Consider the following 21,130-nt stretch of genomic DNA (forward strand, 5'->3'; position numbering starts at 1 on the left):
GCATGTCACTGTCCTGAGCAGACCAAATCCTGTGTCACAGCTCTGTTTTAGTTATCTTTCCTACAAAATGTGACTTTCAGGGTAAGGGGAAATCGAATCAGCTGTCCAATTTTCTCCTCATGAAGGACTGTCAAAAGCCCTCTAGCTCTATCCTTCTCTTTCTTCTCTCTCTCTCTCTCTCTCTCTCTGTTGGACCTCTCCCGCCATCATTCCACAAGGGCCCTTTTTGTGTGAAGGATCATCAGACTCATGGTTTAGAGCGACGGATCGCAGGCCAGTGTTGAGGAGGAGGACAGAAAAGAGGAGTGCCTTGAACGCTAAAACTACACAACCCTGTTTGTTGACTAGGCAGGTGGGCACAGGAACCATGGAAAACGGCAAGTCAGATGGTAAATTCTGCTTCTATAACCAAGATGTCACATACGGTACAGGTATCACCAATATGGTTGATGGTTCTGTTTTTCTGATTTGGCGGTAGTCACAAAGTTCAGAGAGGCTACAGTAAACCACTGTTGTTGATAAATATCTTTGGTGTGCTGTGAGTAACAATGATTGTTGTATATCTTTTGAACTAGTTACTTGGCCAACTTAACAGTTTTTATGAAACAAGTTGTTGATGGACAATTATTGCAACAGTTGGTACGATATGGTTCTCAGAACATGCTAGCTGGGTACTGACTCTTAAGTATGATACAACCATTGGAAAGACTTACATTTTACTTGTACATTGGTTGTCATTAATTTTTATCTACAGTGTTCTTCTTTCAGGAGCTTTGCAGTATTACTGCTCAGAATATGTCATTCCAGCACAAGCTCAAATGCATAATGCATGACAAGCAGACATTTAAAATGACCTTCACAAGGCTGCTCGTAGTTTGGACATTTGGTATTTGAACAGAAACAGACACTTAATACATTAGGGTATTTCCATTATGGCACAACTGTTTGATTGTCTGATGACACAGAGCCTTTTCTACCTTACCATTTCATGTAGAATTTCAGTGTTTGGGTAACTTGTAGTGGTTTTACTGTGCATAGGCTGCATAGAGAGACGTTGTGTTGGACATCCCACATGACCATATGATTTACTGTGCATAGGCTGCATAGAGAGACGTTGTGTTGGACATCCCACATGACCATATGATTTACTGTGCATAGGCTGCATAGAGAGACGTTGTGTTGGACATCCCACATGACCATATGATTTACTGTGCATAGGCTGCATAGAGAGACGTTGTGTTGGACATCCCACATGACTACATTATTTGCCTTTGTCACAGTCTATTCTCATATGTATCCTCAAAGAATGGTTTGTGTCTGAGTAACTGAGGATAATCTCCATAGTGATATGTGAGTGACAGGGAGCTACTGTAAGTCCATAACGATGTGTGATTAACTGATGTTCTTGACTCCTAGAACAAGACCAGGAAATGGAGGAGGCCAACCTGGAGATTGCTCAGGTAACCCGCTCTATAGTCACCCCCCTTGCAAGAGACACTGCTGCCTATGAAGAGTATGTAGGATCAACACTACATTGTATTGTTTGTATATGGGTGTATTTAACATTTGTGTGACTGTCCTTGTCTATCAGTATTTTGTTACTTGTTATGTTTTGTGTTTTCTGTGGACCGCAGGAAGAGTAGCTGCTGCTTCTGCAAAAGCTAATGGGGATATGAATAAACACTGCCAGAGAAACGGAAATAGCTTTGACTACGGCCTGTCTCTAATCTTTATATGTACAGTACCAGTCAAAAGTTTGGACACACCTACTCATTCAAGAGTTTTTCTTTATTTTTACTATTTTCTAGTTTGTAGAATAATAGTGAAGACATCAAAACTATGAAATAACAGATGTGGAATCATGTAGTAACCAAAGAAGTGTTATTTTATATTTGAGATTCATCAAATAGCCACCCTTTGCCTTGATGACAGCTTGCACACTCTTTGCATTCTCTCAACCAGCTTAATGAGGTAGTCACCTGGAATGCATTTTAATTAACAAGTATGCCTTGTTAAAAGTTAATTTGTGGAATTTCTTTCCTTCTTAATGCGTTTCAGCCAATCAGTTGTGTTGTGACAAGGTAGGGATGGTATACAGAAGATAGCCCTATTTGGTAACAGACCAAGTCCATATTATGGCAAGAACAGCTCAAATAAGCAAAGAGAAATGACAGTCCATCATTACTTTAAGACATGAAGGTCAGTCAATCTGGAAAATTACTTTAAGACATGAAGGTCTTAAAGTAAGTTTCTTCAAGTGCAGTTGCAAAAACCATCAAGCACTGTGATGAAACTGGCCCTCATGAGGACCGCCACAAGAGAGGAAGACCCAGAGTTGCTCCAGAGGATAAGTTCATTAGAGTTAACTACACCTCAGATTGCAGCTCAAATAAATGCTTCCCAACATCAACTGTTCAGAGGAGACTGTGTATATCAGGCCTTCATGATCAAACTGCTGCAAAGAAACCACTACTAAAGGACACCAGTAAGAAGAACAGACTTGTTCACGAGCAATGGATATTAGACGGTGGAAATATGTCCTTTGGTATGATGAGTTCACAATCACCCGATCTCAACCCAATTGAGATGGTTTGAGATGAGTTGGACCACAGAGTGAAGGAAAAGCAACTAAAAAGTGTTAAGCACATGTGGGAACTCCTTCAAGACTGTTGGAATATAATCCCTCATAAAGCTGGTTGAGAGAATGCCAAGAGTGTACAAAACTGTCATCAAGGCAAAGGGTGTCTACTTTGAAGAACCTAAAATATATTTTGATTTGTTTAACACTTTTTTGGTTACTACATGATTCCATATATGTAATTTCATAGTTTTGATGTCTACACTATTATTCTATAATGTAGAAAATAGTAAAAATTAAAGAAACCCCTTGAATGAGTAGGTGTGTCCAAAATGTTGACTGGTACTATATATCAATGGACTCGTATACAGTATGTTCTAACACCGTGCTACATAGATGTCAAATATCGTAACAGTACTGGACAGCTGTAAAGTACAATACAATACACTGACAGTGTTGCATTGCTATTAGGTACAGTTGAAGTCGGAAGTTTACATACACCTTAGCTAAATACATTTAAACTCAGTTTTTCACAATTACTGACATTTAATCCTAGTAAAAATGCCCTGTCTTAGGTAAGTTAGGATCACCACTTTATTTTAAGAATGTGAAATGTTAGAATAATAGTAGAGAGAATGATTTATTTCAGGTTTTATTTCTTTCATCACGTTCCCAGTGGGTCAGAAGTTTACATACACTCAATTAGTATTTGGTAGCATTGCCTTTAAATTGTTTAACTTGGGTCAAATGTTTCAGGTAGCCTTCCACAAGCTTCCCACAATAAGTTGGGTGAATTTTGGCCCATTCCTCCTGACAGAGCTGGTGTAACTGAGTCAGGTTTGTAGGCCTCCTTGCCTGCACACACTTTTTCAGTTCTGTCCACACATTTTCTATAGGATTGAGGTCAGGGCTTTGTGATGGCCACTCCAATACCTTGACTTTGTTGTCCTTAAGCCATTTTGCCACAACTTTGGAAGTGTGCTTGGGGTCATTGTCCATTTGGAAGACCCATTTGCGACCAAGCTTTAACTTCCTGACTGAGGTCTTGAGATGTTGCTTCGATATATCCACATAATTTTCCATCCTCATGATGCCATCTTTTTTGTGAAGTGTACGAGTCCCTCCTGCAGCAAAGCACCCCCACAACATGAGGCTGCCACCCCCGTGCTTCACGGTTGGGATGGTGTTCTTCGGCTTGCAAGCCTCCCCCTTTTTCCTCCAAACATAACGATGGTCATTATGGCCAAACAGTTATATTTTTGTTTCATCAGACCAGAGGACATTTGTCCAAAAAGTACGATCTTTGTCCCCATGTGCAGTTGCAAACCGTAGTCTGGCTTTTTTTATGGCGGTTTTGGAGCAGTGGCTTCTTCCTTGCTGAGCGGCCTTTCAGGTTATGTCAAAATAGGACTCGTTTTACTGTGGCTATAGATACTTTTGTACCTGTTTCCTTCAGCATCTTCACAAGGTCCTTTGCTGTTGTTCTGGGCTTTGATTTGCCATTTTCGCACCAAAGTACATTAATCTCTAGGAGACAGAACACGTCTCCTTCCTGAGTGGTATGACGGCTGCATGGTCCCATGGTGTTTATGCTTGCGTACTATTGTTTGTACAGATGAACGTGGTACCTTCAGAAGTTTGGAAATTGCTCCCAAGGATGAACCATGAGGTCTTGGCTGATTTCTTTTGATTTTCCCATGATGTCAAGCAAAGAGGCACTGAGTTTGAAAATAGGCCTTGAAATACATCCACAGGTACACCTCCAATTGACTCAAATGATGTCAATTAGCCTATAGAAGCTTCTAAAGCAATGACATCATTTTCTGGAATTTTCCAAGCTGTTTAAAGGCACAGTCAACTTAGTGTATGTAAACTTCTGACCCACTGGAATTGTGATATAGTGAATTATAAGTGAAATAATCTGTCTGTAAACAATTGTTGGAAAAATGACTTGTGTCATGCACAAAGTAGATGTCCCAACCGACTTGCCAAAACTATAGTTTGTTAACAAGAACTTTGTGGAGTGGTTGAAAAACAAGTTTTAATGACTCCAACCTAAGTGTATGTAAACTTCCGACTTCAACTTTATATGTTATGTATGTACTGCTACGCAGTCTAAAGTAGTGAGCAGAGACAAGGTATTGTACACTTAATAGATCTGTACATCTGTAAAGAAGGTCAGCAGCCGTATTGAATCTGCAGCCTGATGACTTTCACATGATTGATCCACAGACTAGAAGAGAGGAGGGGTGTAGATGAGAGGAGAGGGGAGGAGAGAAGAGAGGAGGAGAGGAGAGTAGATGAGTGGCGAGGAGAAGAGAGAGGAGAGGAAAGTAGATGAGAGGAAAGAAGAGAAGAGGAAAGGAGAGTAGAGGCGCAAAGGGGGGAGGAGTGAAGAGGACTAAAGTGGAGAGGAGAGAAGAGGAGAGAGGATGGAAGGAGAGGAACTGAGAGGGGCAGGCAGCAGCCTGAATCCCTGTCTGTTCACATGAGCTGATTCACTTATCTCTGCAGACTAAATTCAATAAATCTCCACATCCTAAGAACGGCCGCTACACTAGAGACAGAAAAAATCTTGCCTCTAACGGGAGGGCAAAAAGGAGAAATTGGGACACTCTCCAAACAACAGCAACAATAAAGAAGATAAAGAGAATAATGTGACTCAGTGGAGAGCCTTGTTGGAAACAAACCCTGTGCCAAAATGAGCTGTGACCTCGCTGACCTCTGAAAGGGTAACTGCTGGGCCACACATGGCTGCAGTGAGAGATTCACAGACAGTACACTACAGGACAGGAAGCTGCTGGTGAGGACTGCATGGGGAGAGCAGCGATCTCCAAGATGTTCAAATTACAGAGAAATGTTCAATAGGCTCACCGTCAGTCTCCGTTAACTCTCAACTCCCGTTTCTATTCTCCTTTTCTGTCCTGGTCCTCTGACATCTTATACCCCAGCACTCTCACCTTCACCCATCTTTTTTTTCTCTCCTTTCCCCATCTTCCTTATCTCATCCTTCCTTTTCCTCTCTTTTCCTTGTCAAAACAGCTGCTCATTTCTCCAAGTAATTGATTCACCCCCACATACAGAACCAATGTAGTTACAGTGTGTTCTGAACATTCTGGAGACATTAGTAAGGTCACAAACAACCATCGATGTAGTAACTGTTGTTACATCCTAACCCCTAACCTCTGACCTGGTGTTCCAGCTGCAGGCCTTGGTGGTGGAGCTGCGTACGGGGCTGCAGGGAGTGTTACAGGACGTGTCTGCGCTGCAGCAGAGGGACAGAGGTCTGGAGGAGAGGGCTCAGGGCCAGCAGAGCGACGTGGATGACAGGATCATGGGAATCAGGAACTCCCTCAACACATTTAAGGTACCCCACTTCCCACATGACTTGAACAAACCTCACTGATATCAGATACCAAATATGTGCCTGTTTGTCATTCTTCTCATACTATCAAATCAAATATTATTGGTCACACACATATTTAGCATATTTTATTGCGGGTGTGGCGAAACGCTTGTAAAGTGGACTACGGTGGACTACAGTCAAACCAGTAAGTCTCTAGCAATTCTAGCAGGATGCCTAAGTATTACAGTATGTCACTCTGTGGCACATGTATTGTGAACGTAGCTAGATATCGTAGTGATGGGATTGTGCTGTATGTCGTGGTTGTGTTCAGGAGGACCTGAGCGGTGCTCTATCCCAGATCAAAGAGGTTACCAGCAGACAGAAAGAGCTACAGAAAGGCCTGGAGCTCCTCCAATCAGAGACCGGCAGAGAGATCCTGTCCGTTCAACAGAGGTACGTAACACTGACACACGTTGCATGCATGAACATTCACAGACACACATTGCATCATCACCTGACGTGAACTCACCACTCTCTGTTGCTTTCCCTTGGTTTTGTCAGGAAAAGCTCCAAAGGGGACTGCATTGGGGAGGGGCATGGGTGTCTCTCCAACCAGACAGAGCTCAATGTCATCCAGCATTACTTTGCCAGCCTACCCAGCGGCTCTCCACAGATGAGCACAGCCTCCACACAGAGTGAGTTATGCCTCTGAGGGACAGACATTCATAACCAGTCCTGTATGTGTCATTGATTGTACTGACTAGCTGGTCCTTAAAGACCTGTTCATGAAAGTCATTGAACGTACTTGCCTCAGCTGACTCAAATACCTGGGGGCTGTATAGGGATGTTTACATCACATAAAAGACAGTGGAATCGAATGGCAAATGCTTGTGTTTGCTCCATGTGTGTACTGTGTGGTGCAGCCTCTAACTCAGAGCAGGACGCAGCCAGTGGCCAGCCCCAGAGAGCTCAGTCCAAGTCTCCAGTGTGGAGAGAAAGGAAAGAGAGCCGAGACGACACGGATGCACAGAGCGTCCCAGAGAACGGTGAGTGACATCACCGCTGACGTTACACACGTCAGTGACTTATTCCCTTGTTACATTAGGGAGCCCTACGTTAAATTATTTAGCAGTCAATATACAAATTCCCATTTAATATTGTAGGTCACAGCGGTGTAAAAAGTATGTCAGTGTGTGGTGCTTCTTTTTCACTGTGTGTGTGTGTGTGTTTTTGTGTGTGTTTGTGTGTCAGGTAAGAGGCAGGTTGCTGCCCTGGAGCTGTTGGAGTCAGAAAGGGTATATGTGTCATACCTGTCTCTGCTGCTGAAAGCCAACATCACCTTCAACAGCTCAGAGGCCCTCCACACCAAAGACAAACGGTACTGTACCACTGATGGCTATTATTTACACATTTTACATAAGATCAGGTAGCAACACTGTGTCTGAACAGTTTTGTTCAAGTTCAAAACAGCAGAGCCACCAGACCGGTTTTACATATGTTCGAGCTTCATAAGAGCCAATTAACCTCTACGGGATCGCTACCCCCCCATGGGACGGTTGAGCTATCGTGCGCTAATGCAATTAGCATGAGTTTGTAAGTAACAAGAAAATTTCCCAGGACATAGACATATCTGATATTGGCAGAAAGCTTAACTTCTTGTTAATCTAACTGCACTGTCAAATTTACAGTAGCTATTACAGTGAAATAATACCATGCTATTGTTTGAGGAGAGTGTACAGATATGAACTTGAAAATGTATCAATAAACCAATTGGGCACATTTGGGCAGACTTGATACAAAATTTTGAACAGAAATGCAATGGTTCATTGGATCAGTCTAAATCTAATTTGCATCTAAACTGGAATAATACATTGTGGCCTTTCTCTTGCATTTCAAAGATGATGTATCTTTGTATTGTCTTTTACCAGATCTAATGTGTTATTATCCTACATTAATTTCACATTTCCACAAACTTCAAAATGTTTCCTTTCAAATGGTATCAAGAATATGCATATCCTTACTTCAGGTCCTGAGCTACAGGCAGTCGATTTGGGTGTCATTTTAGGTGAAAATGGAAAACAAGTGTTCGATCCTTAAGAGGTTTTAATAGTGCACTATGAATTCAGATTTTGGGGTTAGGGTTTAATCGTGCACTATGACTCATGAAAGCAGAGGAAGTTATAACTGTTTTCTCAACATTGACCTTGGTTCGGTTCATAAATATAACAAAGACTACCCTCGTCTTTGGCACACAGACACGCACTCATTGACACAGGGGCTTAAACAGGAGATACCGATCTAATTACAGTCAGAAGGAGGACATTATAAAAAAGCGAGGAAAGGAAATTAATCTATTGAATAACGCAGCCATTCAGGCAAGCAGAGGCTTTTTAAAGGACTCCACAGAGATCTGACTTAATGTAATCGCTGTTTATCTGGAGTTCACAGAGACATCTGAGCACTACATTTTCAACTTTCAGAGAGGAGCTCTCCCCTAGTTACCATATACTCAACTTTTTCCCTTTCCCTCATTAATAACCTCTGACCTTTGGAGTGTGTCTCTTCATCTGGTTAATCTCAATTAACACCAGTAAGAGCAATGAGTCATAACGGTTTTTGGGGTGAAACTGTTTGTCTTTCTGCTCACTGATGTGTGAGTTCATGTATTTGTTTGTAAGTATTGGGGGAGTGCCCGGTGGCAGAACAGTTGATCATGTGTGTTCTAAGGTAGGGAGTCTGTCACTCACAGTTCAACCATGAATACAACAAAAGATAAATTACTGCTACTATTAGCATGCTATGACTGTTACTAACACTGTTATTACAACAAAAACATTGGTCCATTTACCTCAGTAATCTGTCTACTAACACCATAATATTTGAATGCATCTTTCAATTCCATAATTTCAACTCTGTCCTCTCCTTTGTCTCTTTGTGTAGTTATCCTCATCTTTTCCCCTCTCTTTCATCCATCCATTCTCATTCTCCAGTTCTGTTTGTGCCTTTGTCAACCACCACCACTACCTGGACTGTGTATATTTCCACTGTTTTCCCACCTCAATGTTCACCTCTCTCCTTCTCAACACTCTCTCCATTACTATAGAATATAATTGGCCTCCTGTCTTTTAAACTGCTCCCTAGATAGCTATATGTTGCTCTGTTCTGTACCGCTCTCCTTGCAGTGTAATGTGATGTGTGTTATATCGATCTCCTCTTTCTCTCTCCAGGCCATTCCCCAGTTCTCTACGCTTCCTCATCCAGCAACACCTGGAGCTTCTCCACACCCTGCAGGAGAGGGTCCTCAAGTGCCAGTGGCAGGGCATCATGGGAGATGTATTCATGAGGGTCACCAGCAAAGAGGTACAAACCTTTCATAGACACAAATGACCCATGAAGTCATTGCTAGGGGCCCTGAGTTTTCCTAACCTGACATGGAGAAACTCAGGGCTCTAGTTATGGTGTCACAGGCTGCCTGCAAACTACACAACCCCTCACATAACTACATAACCCCTAACATACAGTATCCAGCCTATTAGGTGATAATTGTATTAGGACCAATGTGTGTTTAAGTGGGTGGGACTGATTGAAAGAGGGAAATTAGTTAAATGGTTGGATTAGGAGTTAGGGGCCCCAGATGAGACTCTCCAGGGGGAAGGCTGTGACTCAGTGCCGCTTCTCACCAGTCACAGTGTCACATGTGGAGGCCTTCAAATTAATCACAAGACCACATGTGATACTCAGGAGAGATGTGGGGATTTGGGGGGATATATTGTATTGCTGTTTATGTTCCTGGTCATTTCTCTGCCTGTCTAGACTATGACACTATCTACTGAGTTTCAATGACTGACTGTCTGCCTGACTGTCTGTCTCTAATTCTCCATCTTGCCGGTCTTCTAGAGTGATTTCCTGGACTTCTACGTGTCGTATCTTAAGGAGCTGCCTGAATGTCTCTCTGTGGTCAGCATGTTGACCACCACCTCACTAAAAGCAGCCGGCCTGTTTGAGGTAAACTAGGAACACTGAACAACCAGGCAGTGTTGACCACAACCACCGCACAGAGCTACCCACAGAGTAGTCACAATAGTGCAGTTATCCAGAAGGAAAGGGTTACTTCAGGAAATTGTTGAGTAAATCTCTTTCAATTAACAAAGAGCACATGACAAGTAGACCGGAGTGAAGTTTATTATGATTTAGTTTTATGACATTATACTCACACAGCCTTTATTACAGGATAACCTTTCCAGACAATTGATTTCACATGATTTCTGTGGAGACTTAAGTCAACTGACTGTCTCTTCTCTGATTGACTGTCTGATGTTCCAGGGTGACATCATGGGGGACGAGACACACCCCTCTCTCCACACTCTTCTCCTCCAGCCAGTACAGAGGATCCCTGAGTACCTTCTGCTGCTGCAGGTTAGGCTCTTGACACTCTGATATATACATCCAGTACACCACCAACCCAACATAGGTATTTAGAAAAGAGCAGACTTCACCATCAGAGTATCTTAAATCAGAGTGGTGATAGTGTCTTGTGGGCAGACTACGTAAACTTAAATGGTACCGTAGATCTGTCTTTATACTATTGGGCACCGATAGCTAACAAGCAGCAACAGTTCTGGTGCTTAGGTTTTTCGTCACTGGTTATTTAGACAAATCACGATTTTACAGGAGTTAGCATTCAGCCCATAGACTTGCAAAGAGAGAGGGTGGTGGTCCTTGTTCCAGTTCTTCTTATTCTAGCAGCTCTTCATCTCTTCTCTTAACATGCATGGACCCAGAACTTCATCGAACATCTCACCAATTACGCAAGACTTTGGTTCTGGGTTAATAGAGATTAGAGCGGTGACTGTATGAACTGGTTAGTGCTTGGTTCACATGAGTCTGTAGCATCCCTGTGTGGTCTGGTTTGGTTTCAGACCCTGTTGAAGCAGACGGATGCAGAGCACCCTGACTACTACCTGCTGCTGCTGTGCATCCAGCAGTTCAGTGCCTTCACTGCCCAGTACGCCCACCTACTGCAGCACAACCAAGAGCTGCTCCTGCACAACCGCAAGGAGCTCAAGAGGTCAGCTTCTGATCCAGGCTCAGATTTGGTATTTTGGTAAGCGTGTGCACATAGGGAACAGGGTTCAGATGAACTGGTCTGAGGACAGTGAACTGATGGTATATTTCAGACATTCTGCTGTGAATGTGACCATATAAAGAAGAAGCTCCTTACGGGGCTAAATATAGTTCCTTTCTTGTTGCAGGTCAACTATGAAGCAGTTCTTCAAAAACGTGGACTGTGGTAACGTTATGCAAGCCAATGAGATGGGTTCTCCTTACCCCAGCAGCAATGCAATACTGTAAGTTATGTTCTGACTACACTCAGACATTCATATTATCAGTCAGTCCTTCATGTATTTCTTCATGCACTAACTCCGTCTGTCCCACTGACAGTCTCCCCCTCTCCCCTCACAGAGAGCATGCCAACCAGGTGAAACACAGCAAGCAGAGGCTCCTGGAGCAGATCCAGTCTAGACGCTTTCAGGACTGGGAGAGTGAGGCCCACCACTCCGACTCTGCCATCCCGTTTTTCTCCCCTGACACCGACCCTCGCCTCAAACCCCCATGCCTGCAGAGCATCCCTGAGATGGGGTCATCAGAGCGGCTGCCCAGCAAACGGCTGCCCCCAGGCTCAGCCATGGCCGATGCCCTGGGGGAGTTCCTTCTCCCTGGGGATGCCCCGGGCTTGGAGGGTCTGTATGAGGACACAAACTCATCTCTTCACAACATGTCCATGTTTGACCAATGCTCCAGCGCTTCCTCTGACTCTAGCATCGACATTGCCTTTGTGCGCTACCCCAAGAGCCACCAGGCCGTCCGTGAGGTCTACAACAGCGGGGGCAGCCGGGAGAGTGGGTACAAGCAGCTGCCTGGTCGGGGGTGCGTGTCTCCAGACGAGGCTGGAATGATGCGAGTTCACCACCACCGCCCCCTGCAGGCCGATCAGCGTAAGAGCAAGTCCCTGAACGGGTTGCAGCTGGACAGCACTGTGAGTGGGGATAGTGGCCCCGGACATCTCTCTGACCACCTAAGGGGCCACGGGGCCCACCAACACCCCAAGCTGGAGAGGCAGTCCAGTAATAAATATCACCCACGCAGCAGCAAGAGCCAGAGCAGCAACAACAGCCCCATCAGCCCCCCGCAGCAAAAGGCAGAGCCAGAGAGACAGATAGCAGCCACTGAAGAGCTACATAACCACCACAACAAGGTGCGCATCAGGGAGTGGATGGATGAAGGCCACAGTTATCAAGCAATGAGGTTGAGTTTGAGGAGCCCTAAGGTTATTTTTTTAGATGGAAGAGGGCTTATCAGCCATAGACTTGAATGTGAGAGTACTATGGCCTGCTGGGAGGTTTGAGTGTTTCAGTTTGGGGGCCATTTGTGACTATGTACGATATGTGTGATATTATTACAGACCACTGAGTGTATTTACAACAAATGTTACTCCTTTACGTAGGACTCTGGGAACCACACCCCCTTCAGTGAGAGGAGCCGGAAACAGGAGAAGGGAGGATTCAGAAGCTCCTTCAAGAAGCTCTTCAAGAAAAAGTAATATATGCTGGAAATGCTGACCAAAAACAGAACATTGGCAGTATCAAATTCAGAAAGCTAAACATCATCCTACACTTTATTTGACAATGTCAGTAAAAAAAAACACACAAAAAAAAAAACGATTAACAACCAATCGTCCACTCACCTCTAAACCAATTTCCATTTGGTGTTTACGTAGAAAAATGTATTTGTATGCCACAAATAAGGTTTGAAAGCTTTAATGTCATTTTCAAGTTTCGATAGAGACAATGTTCGTCTGACAGGTCGTGCTGTGAACATCTCTCCTCTTGTATCAAGGGCACTTTACAGCACCACTCATTTACAGGAGCTAGGAATAAACCATGCTTGTCAAATACATGCTGGTATTACTCCAGTAATGCTGTACGGTGTATCCAGTAGCAGTGCAGTAACCTCATATATACTGTGTCCTCTAGGTCGGGGGGAGGAGAGAAAGACAAGGACAAAGATAAGACAGAAAGCCAGAACTCCAGTGAGCAAGAGGCAGGCAATACCCCAGGAGTTGCCCACCTAGGCATCGACCGTGGGACTGCTGTGTGAAGTGTGACTAGAACCACACTACAAATTAAGTGGTCTGAGAAAGGTTTCAAATAGGTGCCTTGATAACGCACACACACACTTCTAAGCAAAATTATAGGCTTTATAGACACACATAGATACACAATGCAATATGAAACATGCTGGAAGACCAAATCAGACTGACGTACTCCTTTCTTATATAACTACTGTAAAAATACTGTATAGGTTAAGTATTTGTTTTTGAATTAGTACTAGTTTTTCCATTTGAGGTCTCCTCAATATCCATGGAGATAATATATTTTGTATAATACTGTATACTCATGAACTGAAATAATGTAGGTAAAGATCTATAATTTGCCATCAAGATGATTGGAATAAAAATCTCCCCCTCAAACCAAAATGTTGATTTTTAATGTGAAGTTATTTTTTGAATTTTTATAAATGAAATTGTGACAAGACAAATTAAACAAAATAAGAAAAGTCCATGTTGTAATCAATATTCTCTATACCACATGTTAACCAACCAATAATGTATTTCTGAAAAACTCACAAATCATATTGCCTGCTTAGCAATTACTTCCCTTTAAAAAATATAGGTACTTATCTACAATGCTTGCAAACCATAAAATGTGAAACAGATTCAACATTTCCATCATATTTCTGTACGACAGACACAACAGCCTTCAGTTCCTTCTTTTAATGTGTTAACCAGTTTCATAAATCTGTTACACATTTGAAACAAAATATAGGCAATTATACAGTATGTAAAACCAACCGATTTTATTTTACAGTATATACATGTAATAATGTGCATTGCAATATGAAAATGGTAATGCAGCATAAAGGAAGAACTAGTTTGTCCATAATCATTACACATGTTTACTGTGTAAATTAAAACCAACATGAATTTTGTAGTGTTTTGACTTTTTTCCTTCTACACAACTCGTTTCCTTTTGTTCTAACACGAGGTAGAGACACCCAACAAATTTTGGCCATAAATTGAGAACACGTTTTGGCATTACATAAAAACATGTAACATTCATATTTTTTTAACATCTTCACTGAGCCCTACAGTAAGGAATGTTTAGTTCTGGCCATTTGACTATAGTGTATATGATCGATATTGACATTGAGAATTACAACATGATGAAACTGTGGTGATTAAAACAACAGCATTGCTGGAGCCTGTTTTGGTATTTCACCTTTGACATTTCACCCTCCACTATCTCAAAGTATTTAAAAAAAATTCAGTGAGTGTTCTAGAATAACTTGACTTATCTAATGTAACCCCTGTGTCACAGCTTGTGAGATCATATGCATGTTTAAGTTTACACACACACACATACAGTTACATACGTCACATTTCTTTTTTTAAATATATTTTTGTGCAAATTTTAACACCAGTGATTCCACAGTATTAAAAAAGCATACAACTAAGCTGGGAAGTAAGCCTGCAATTAAAACAGTTTGAAATGAATTTTCACCTCAGAGTTCAAAGTGGAAGCTAAGAATGAAACTGTAGATCTCCCATTACACATTTCTCAAAGCAAACCAGAAAGGAAGTTCCCACATTTGGCCTGACGATGCGTGCAGAATGACATTACCAGTATAGTGGTACTTCCTTGTTGCTCAGACTTAGTCAAACCTCAGAGAGGGGGCTTCAAATCCTGTCCCTGATCACATGATCAAAAAACAGGAAGTCCTTTTTAGTGCTCAAACTGTCACCCCCCCTGCACCACTCACCACCCCTTAAAATCTTTATATTCTCCATAACTGTACAGAATACCTATGCACACGTATCTACATGACCAGTCTTTAGTGTACAACCCCAGAGTAGCCAGGGTACCTTTCTGCAAAAAAATACTACATTTATATTTACATCAATTAAATACAGGTCAATTAAGCACTTGTGTGGTGTGAGCTGAGATGCTAGCAGTGGTTGAAATCATATAGAAGTCATCCAGGTGTTTGTTACCTGCCACAATAAATAAAAGGTGTTAAAGGAAGTAAAAGGCAAGTTGGAAGCGGACCCTTGAAGGATCTGTCTTCTGTGAAGCTAAAGCAGTAGTGTCTGTCTGTCTATAGTGTGTGTGTCTGTCTGTCTATAGTCTGTCTGTCTATAGCAGGGGTGTCAAACTCATTCCACGGAGGGCCTAGTGTCTGCAGGTTTTTGGTTTTTCCTTTCAATAAAGCCCTAGACAACCAGGTGTGGGGAGTTCCTAACTAATTAGTGATGTTAATTCATCAATCAAGTACAAGGGAGGAGCGAAAACCCGCAGACACTCGGCCCTCCGTGGAATGAGTTTGACACCTGTGGTCTATAGTGTCAATAGTGTGTCTGTCTATAGTGTGTCTGTCTGTCTGTCGGTCTATAGTGTGTCTGTCTATAGTGTGTCTGTCTATAGTGTGTCTGTCTATACTGTGTCTGTCTATAGTGTGTCTGTCTATAGTGTGTCTGTCTATAGTGTGTCTGTCTATAGTGTGTCTGTCTATAGTGTGTCTGTCTGTCTGTCTGTCTGTCTGTCTGTCTGTCTGTCTGTCTGTCTGTCTGTCTGTCTGTCTGTCTGTCTGTCTGTCTGTCTGTCTGTCTGTCTGTCTGTCTGTGTCTATAGTGTGTCTGTCTGTCTATAGTCTGTCTGTCTATACTGTCTATAGTGTGTCTGTCTATAGTGTGTCTGTCTGTCTGTCTATAGTGTGTCTGTCTATAGTGTGTCTGTCTATAGTGGGTCTGTCTATAGTGTGTCTGTCTATAGTGTGTCTGTCTGTCTATCTATAGTGTGTCTGTCTGTGTCTATAGTGTGTGTCTGTCTGTAGTCTGTATGTCTATAGTGTGTCTGTCTATAGTGTGTCTGTCTGTCTAAAGTATAGTGTGTCTGTCAATAGTGTGTCTGTCTATAGTATAGTGTGGCTGTCTATGGTATAGTGGGTCTGTCTGTCTATAGTCTGTCTGTCTGTCTATAGTGTGCCTGTCTATCTGTCTGTCTGTCTGTCTATAGTATGTCTGTCTGTGTCTATAGTCTGTCTATAGTCTGTATGTCTATAGTGTGTCTGTCTGTCTATAGTGTGTCTGTCTGTCTATAGTGTGTCTGTATGTCTATAGTGTTTCTGTCTGTCTATCCGTCTATAGTCTGTCTGTCTGTGTCTATAGTGTGTGTCTATAGTCTGTCTATAGTCTGCATGTCTATAGTGTGTTTCTGTATGTGTGTCTATAGTCTGTATGTCTATAGTGTGTCTGTCTGTCTATAGTGTGTCTGTCTGTCTGTGTGTCTGTCTGTCTGTCTGTCTGTCTGTCTGTCTGTCTGTCTGTCTGTCTGTCCATAGTGGGTCTGTCTGTCTATCTATAGTGTGTCTGTATGTCTGTCTGTCTGTCTGTCTATAGTATGTCTGTATGTGTCTGTCTGTCTATAGTGTGTGTCTGTCTGTGTCTATAGTCTGTCTATAGTCTGTATGTCTATAGTGTGTCTGTATGTCTATAGTGTGTCTGTATGTCTATAGTGTTTCTGTATGTCTATAGTGTTTCTGTCTGTCTATAGTGTTTCTGTCTGTCTGTCTGTGTCTATAGTGTGTGGCTGTATGTGTGTCTATAGTCTGTCTATAGTCTGCATTTCTATAGTGTTTCTGTCTGTCTGTCTGTGTCTATAGTGTGTGTCTGTATGTGTGTCTATAGTCTGTCTATAGTCTGCATGTCTATAGTGTGTGTCTGTATGTGTGTCTATAGTCTGTGTGTCTATAGTCTGTGTGTCTATAGTCTGTGTGTCTATAGTGTGTCTGTCTGTCTATAGTGTGTCTGTATGTCTATAGTGTTTCTGTATGTCTATAGTGTTTCTGTCTGTGTCTGTGTCTATAGTGTGTGTCTGTATGTGTGTCTATAGTCTGTCTATAGTCTGCATTTCTATAGTGTTTCTGTCTGTCTGTCTGTCTGTGTCTATAGTGTGTGTCTGTATGTGTGTCTATAGTCTGTCTATAGTCTGCATGTCTATAGTGTGTGTCTGTATGTGTGTCTATAGTCTGTATGTCTATAGTGTGTCTGTCTGTGTCTGTCTGTCTATAGTGTGTCTGTCTGTCTGTCCATAGTGGGTCTGTATGTCTGTCTATAGTGTGTCTGTCTGTCTGTCCATAGTGGGTCTGTATGTCTGTCTATAGTGTGTCTGTATGTATATAGTGTGTCTGTCTGTATGTCTATACTATAGTGTGTGTGTCTGTTGATAGTGTGTCTGTCTGTCTATAGTATAGTGTGTGTGTCTGTCGATAGTGTGTGTGTCTGTATGTCTATAGTATAGTGTGTCTGTCTATAGTATAGTGTGTGTCTATAGTGTGTCTGTCTGTGTCTATAGTATAGTGTGTGTCTATAGTGTGTCTGTCTGTGTCTATAGTATAGTGTGTGTCTATAGTATAGTGTGTCTGTCTATAGTATAGTGTGTGTCTATAGTGTGTCTGTCTGTGTCTATAGTATAGTGTGTGTCTATAGTATAGTGTGTCTGTCTATAGTATAGTGTGTGTCTATAGTGTGTCTGTCTGTCTATAGTATAGTGTGTGTCTATAGGGTGTCTGTCTATAGTGTGTCTGTCTGTCTATAGTATAGTGTGTCTGTCTATAGTATAGTGTGTCTGTCTATAGTGTGTGTGTCTGTCTATAGTATAGTGTGTGTCTATAGGGTGTCTGTCTATAGTGTGTCTGTCTGTCTATAGTATAGTGTGTCTGTCTATAGTATAGTGTGTCTGTCTATAGTATAGTGTGTCTGTATGTGTCTGTCTGTGTCTGTCTCTAGCGTCTGTATGTCCCTAGCGTGTGTCTTTCCCTAGCGTCTGTCTGTCTGTCTGTCCCTAGCGCGCGTCTGTCTGTCTGTCTGTCTCTAGCGCGCGTCTGTCTGTCTGTCTGTCTCTAGCGCGCGTCTGTCTGTCTGTCTGTCTCTAGCGCGCGTCTGTCTGTCTCTAGCGCGCGTCTGTCTGTCTGTCTGTCTCTAGCGCGCGTCTGTCTGTCTGTCTGTCTCTAGCGCGCGTCTGTCTGTCTCTAGCGCGCGTCTGTCTGTCTCTAGCGCGCGTCTGTCTGTCTCTAGCGCGCGTCTGTCTGTCTCTAGCGCGCGTCTGTCTGTCTCTAGCGCGCGTCTGTCTGTCTCTAGCGCGCGTCTGTCTGTCTCTAGCGCGCGTCTGTCTGTCTCTAGCGCGCGTCTGTCTGTCTGTAGCGCGCGTCTGTCTGTCTGTCTGTCTCTAGCGCGTCTGTCTGTCTGTCTCTAGCGCGCGTCTGTCTGTCTGTCTCTAGCGCGCGTCTGTCTGTCTCTAGCGCGCGTCTGTCTGTCTCTAGCGCGCGTCTGTCTGTCTGTCTCTCTCTAGCGTCTGTCTGTCTGTCTGTCTGTCTCTCTCTAGCGTCTGTCTGTCTCTCTCTAGCGTCTGTCTGTCTCTCTCTAGCGTCTGTCTGTCTCTCTCTAGCGTCTGTCTGTCTCTCTCTAGCATCTGTCTGTCTCTCTCTAGCATCTGTCTGTCTCTCTCTAGCGCCTGTCTGTCTGTCTCTCTCTAGCGCCTGTCTGTCTGTCTCTCTCTAGCGCCTGTCTGTCTGTCTCTCTCTAGCGCCTGTCTGTCTCTCTCTCTCTAGCGCCTGTCTGTCTCTCTCTCTCTAGCGCCTGTCTGTCTCTCTCTCTCTAGCGCCTGTCTGTCTCTCTCTCTCTAGCGCCTGTCTGTCTCTCTCTCTCTAGCGCCTGTCTGTCTCTCTCTCTCTAGCGCCTGTCTGTCTCTCTCTCTCTAGCGCCTGTCTGTCTCTCTCTCTCTAGCGCCTGTCTGTCTCTCTCTCTCTAGCGCCTGTCTGTCTCTCTCTCTCTAGCGCCTGTCTGTCTCTCTCTCTCTAGCGCCTGTCTGTCTCTCTCTCTCTAGCGCCTGTCTGTCTCTCTCTCTCTAGCGCCTGTCTGTCTCTCTCTCTCTAGCGCCTGTCTGTCTCTCTCTTGTGTCTGTCTGTCTCTCTCTAGTGTCTGTCTGTCTGTCTGTCTGTCTCTCTCTAGCGTCTGTCTGTCTCTCTCTAGCGCGCGTCTGTCTCTCTCTAGCGCGCGTCTGTCTGTCTCTAGCGCGCGTCTGTCTGTCTGTCTCTCTCTAGCGTCTGTCTGTCTCTCTCTAGCGTCTGTCTGTCTCTCTCTAGCGTCTGTCTGTCTCTCTCTAGCGTCTGTCTGTCTCTCTCTAGCGTCTGTCTGTCTCTCTCTAGCATCTGTCTGTCTCTCTCTAGCGCCTGTCTGTCTGTCTCTCTCTAGCGCCTGTCTGTCTCTCTCTCTCTAGCGCCTGTCTGTCTCTCTCTCTCTAGCGCCTGTCTGTCTCTCTCTCTCTAGCGCCTGTCTGTCTCTCTCTCTCTAGCGCCTGTCTGTCTCTCTCTCTCTAGCGCCTGTCTGTCTCTCTCTCTCTAGCGCCTGTCTGTCTCTCTCTCTCTAGCGCCTGTCTGTCTCTCTCTCTCTAGCGCCTGTCTGTCTCTCTCTCTCTAGCGCCTGTCTGTCTCTCTCTCTCTAGCGCCTGTCTGTCTCTCTCTCTCTAGCGCCTGTCTGTCTCTCTCTCTCTAGCGCCTGTCTGTCTCTCTCTCTCTAGCGCCTGTCTGTCTCTCTCTCTCTAGCGCCTGTCTGTCTCTCTCTCTCTAGCACCTGTCTGTCTCTCTCTCTCTAGCGCCTGTCTGTCTCTCTCTAGTGTCTGCCTGTCTGTCTCTCTCTAGTGTCTGTCTGTCTGTCTCTCTCTAGTGTCTGTCTGTCTGTCTCTCTCTAGTGTCTGTCTGTCTGTCTCTCTCTAGTGTCTGTCTGTCTGTCTCTCTCTAGTGTCTGTCTGTCTGTCTGTCTCTAGTGTCTGTCTGTCTGTCTGTCTCTAGTGTCTGTCTGTCTGTCTCTAGTGTCTGTCTGTCTGTCTCTAGTGTCTGTCTGTCTGTCTCTAGTGTCTGTCTGTCTGTCTCTAGTGTCTGTCTGTCTGTCTCTAGTGTCTGTCTGTCTGTCTCTAGTGTCTGTCTGTCTGTCTCTAGTGTCTGTCTGTCTGTCTGTCTCTAGTGTCTGTCTGTCTGTCTGTCTGTCTCTAGTGTCTGTCTGTCTGTCTGTCTGTATCTAGTGTCTGTCTGTCTGTCTGTATCTAGTGTCTGTCTGTCTGTCTGTCTCTAGTGTCTGTCTGTCTGTCTCTAGTGTCTGTCTGTCTGTCTCTAGTGTCTGTCTGTCTGTCTCTAGTGTCTGTCTGTCTGTCTCTAGTGTCTGTCTGTCTGTCTCTAGTGTCTGTCTGTCTGTCTCTAGTGTCTGTCTGTCTGTCTCTAGTGTCTGTCTGTCTGTATCTAGTGTCTGTCTGTCTGTATCTAGTGTCTGTCTGTCTGTATCTAGTGTCTGTCTGTCTGTCTGTATCTAGTGTCTGTCTGTCTGTCTGTATCTAGTGTCTGTCTGTCTGTCTGTATCTAGTGTCTGTCTGTCTGTCTGTCTGTCTGTCTGTCTGTCTGTCTGTCTGTCTGTCTGTCTGTCTGTCTGTCTGTCTGTCTGTCTGTCTGTATCTAGTGTCTGTCTGTCTGTCTGTCTCTAGTGTCTGTCTGTCTGTCTGTCTCTAGTGTATGTCTGTCTGTCTGTAGTGTATGTCTGTCTCTCTAGTGTCTGTCTGTCTCTAGTGTCTGTGTCTGTCTGTATCTAGTGTCTGTCTGTCTGTCTGTCTGTCTGTCTGTATCTAGTGTCTGTCTGTCTGTCTGTCTGTCTGTCTGTCTGTCTGTCTGTCTCTAGTGTATTTCTGTCTCTCTAGTGTCTGTGTCTGTCTGTCTCTAGTTACTTGTGTTCCCAGGATGCTGTGCAGTTTGATCAGTAGCTGTTCTCGTGTCCAGCCAGGATGTAGAGGTTGCTGGGTGCTGTGGGGTTGTCTGTCGGCCTGCTTTCCAGCACCACCACTCTGAAACACAGTGGGGGCAGGTTCAGATCAGACTCACACTGTGAAAGTACATGGTCCTAGAGGGGACCAGGGGGTTAAGGATGTAAGCCTCACACACAGAAAAAAACTCTTTCACACCAACAGGCCCCACACCCCCCAACACACACCAGATCCCACTTATAGCGTACTCAAGCCCCATAGACAAATTCCATCATGTGAATAGGG

At 43.9% G+C, this 21,130-nt stretch overlaps 2 protein-coding genes across 2 annotated transcripts in view; one reads left to right on the top strand and one right to left on the bottom strand.

Moving 5' to 3' along the window:
* The first annotated feature begins 367 nt into the window (after positions 1 to 367).
* arhgef33 (Rho guanine nucleotide exchange factor (GEF) 33) lies at positions 368 to 13,754 on the top strand. Its single transcript, XM_038960785.1, has 15 exons — positions 368 to 389; positions 1,417 to 1,460; positions 5,781 to 5,945; positions 6,256 to 6,377; positions 6,486 to 6,619; positions 6,848 to 6,970; positions 7,176 to 7,302; positions 9,152 to 9,284; positions 9,822 to 9,929; positions 10,248 to 10,340; positions 10,844 to 11,028; positions 11,177 to 11,272; positions 11,367 to 12,180; positions 12,430 to 12,521; positions 12,959 to 13,754. Exons 1-15 carry the CDS (start codon positions 368 to 370, stop codon positions 13,080 to 13,082), a joined length of 2,382 nt encoding a protein of 793 aa, XP_038816713.1. The 3' UTR covers positions 13,083 to 13,754.
* Positions 13,744 to 21,130, bottom strand: part of LOC120017719 (mitogen-activated protein kinase kinase kinase kinase 3-like) — an 87,075-nt gene continuing 79,688 nt past the window's right edge. The window contains exons 31-32 of the mRNA XM_038960665.1: positions 20,810 to 20,926; positions 13,744 to 15,036 (exon numbers count right to left, since the gene is read on the bottom strand). Coding sequence (XP_038816593.1) covers positions 20,839 to 20,926 — 88 coding nt within the window. The 3' untranslated portion in view covers positions 13,744 to 15,036; positions 20,810 to 20,838. The remainder of the gene's footprint in view (positions 15,037 to 20,809; positions 20,927 to 21,130) is intronic.

This window comes from Salvelinus namaycush, chromosome 22 (genome assembly GCF_016432855.1).
Source record: "Salvelinus namaycush isolate Seneca chromosome 22, SaNama_1.0, whole genome shotgun sequence".
Taxonomy (NCBI): Eukaryota; Metazoa; Chordata; class Actinopteri; order Salmoniformes; family Salmonidae; genus Salvelinus; species Salvelinus namaycush.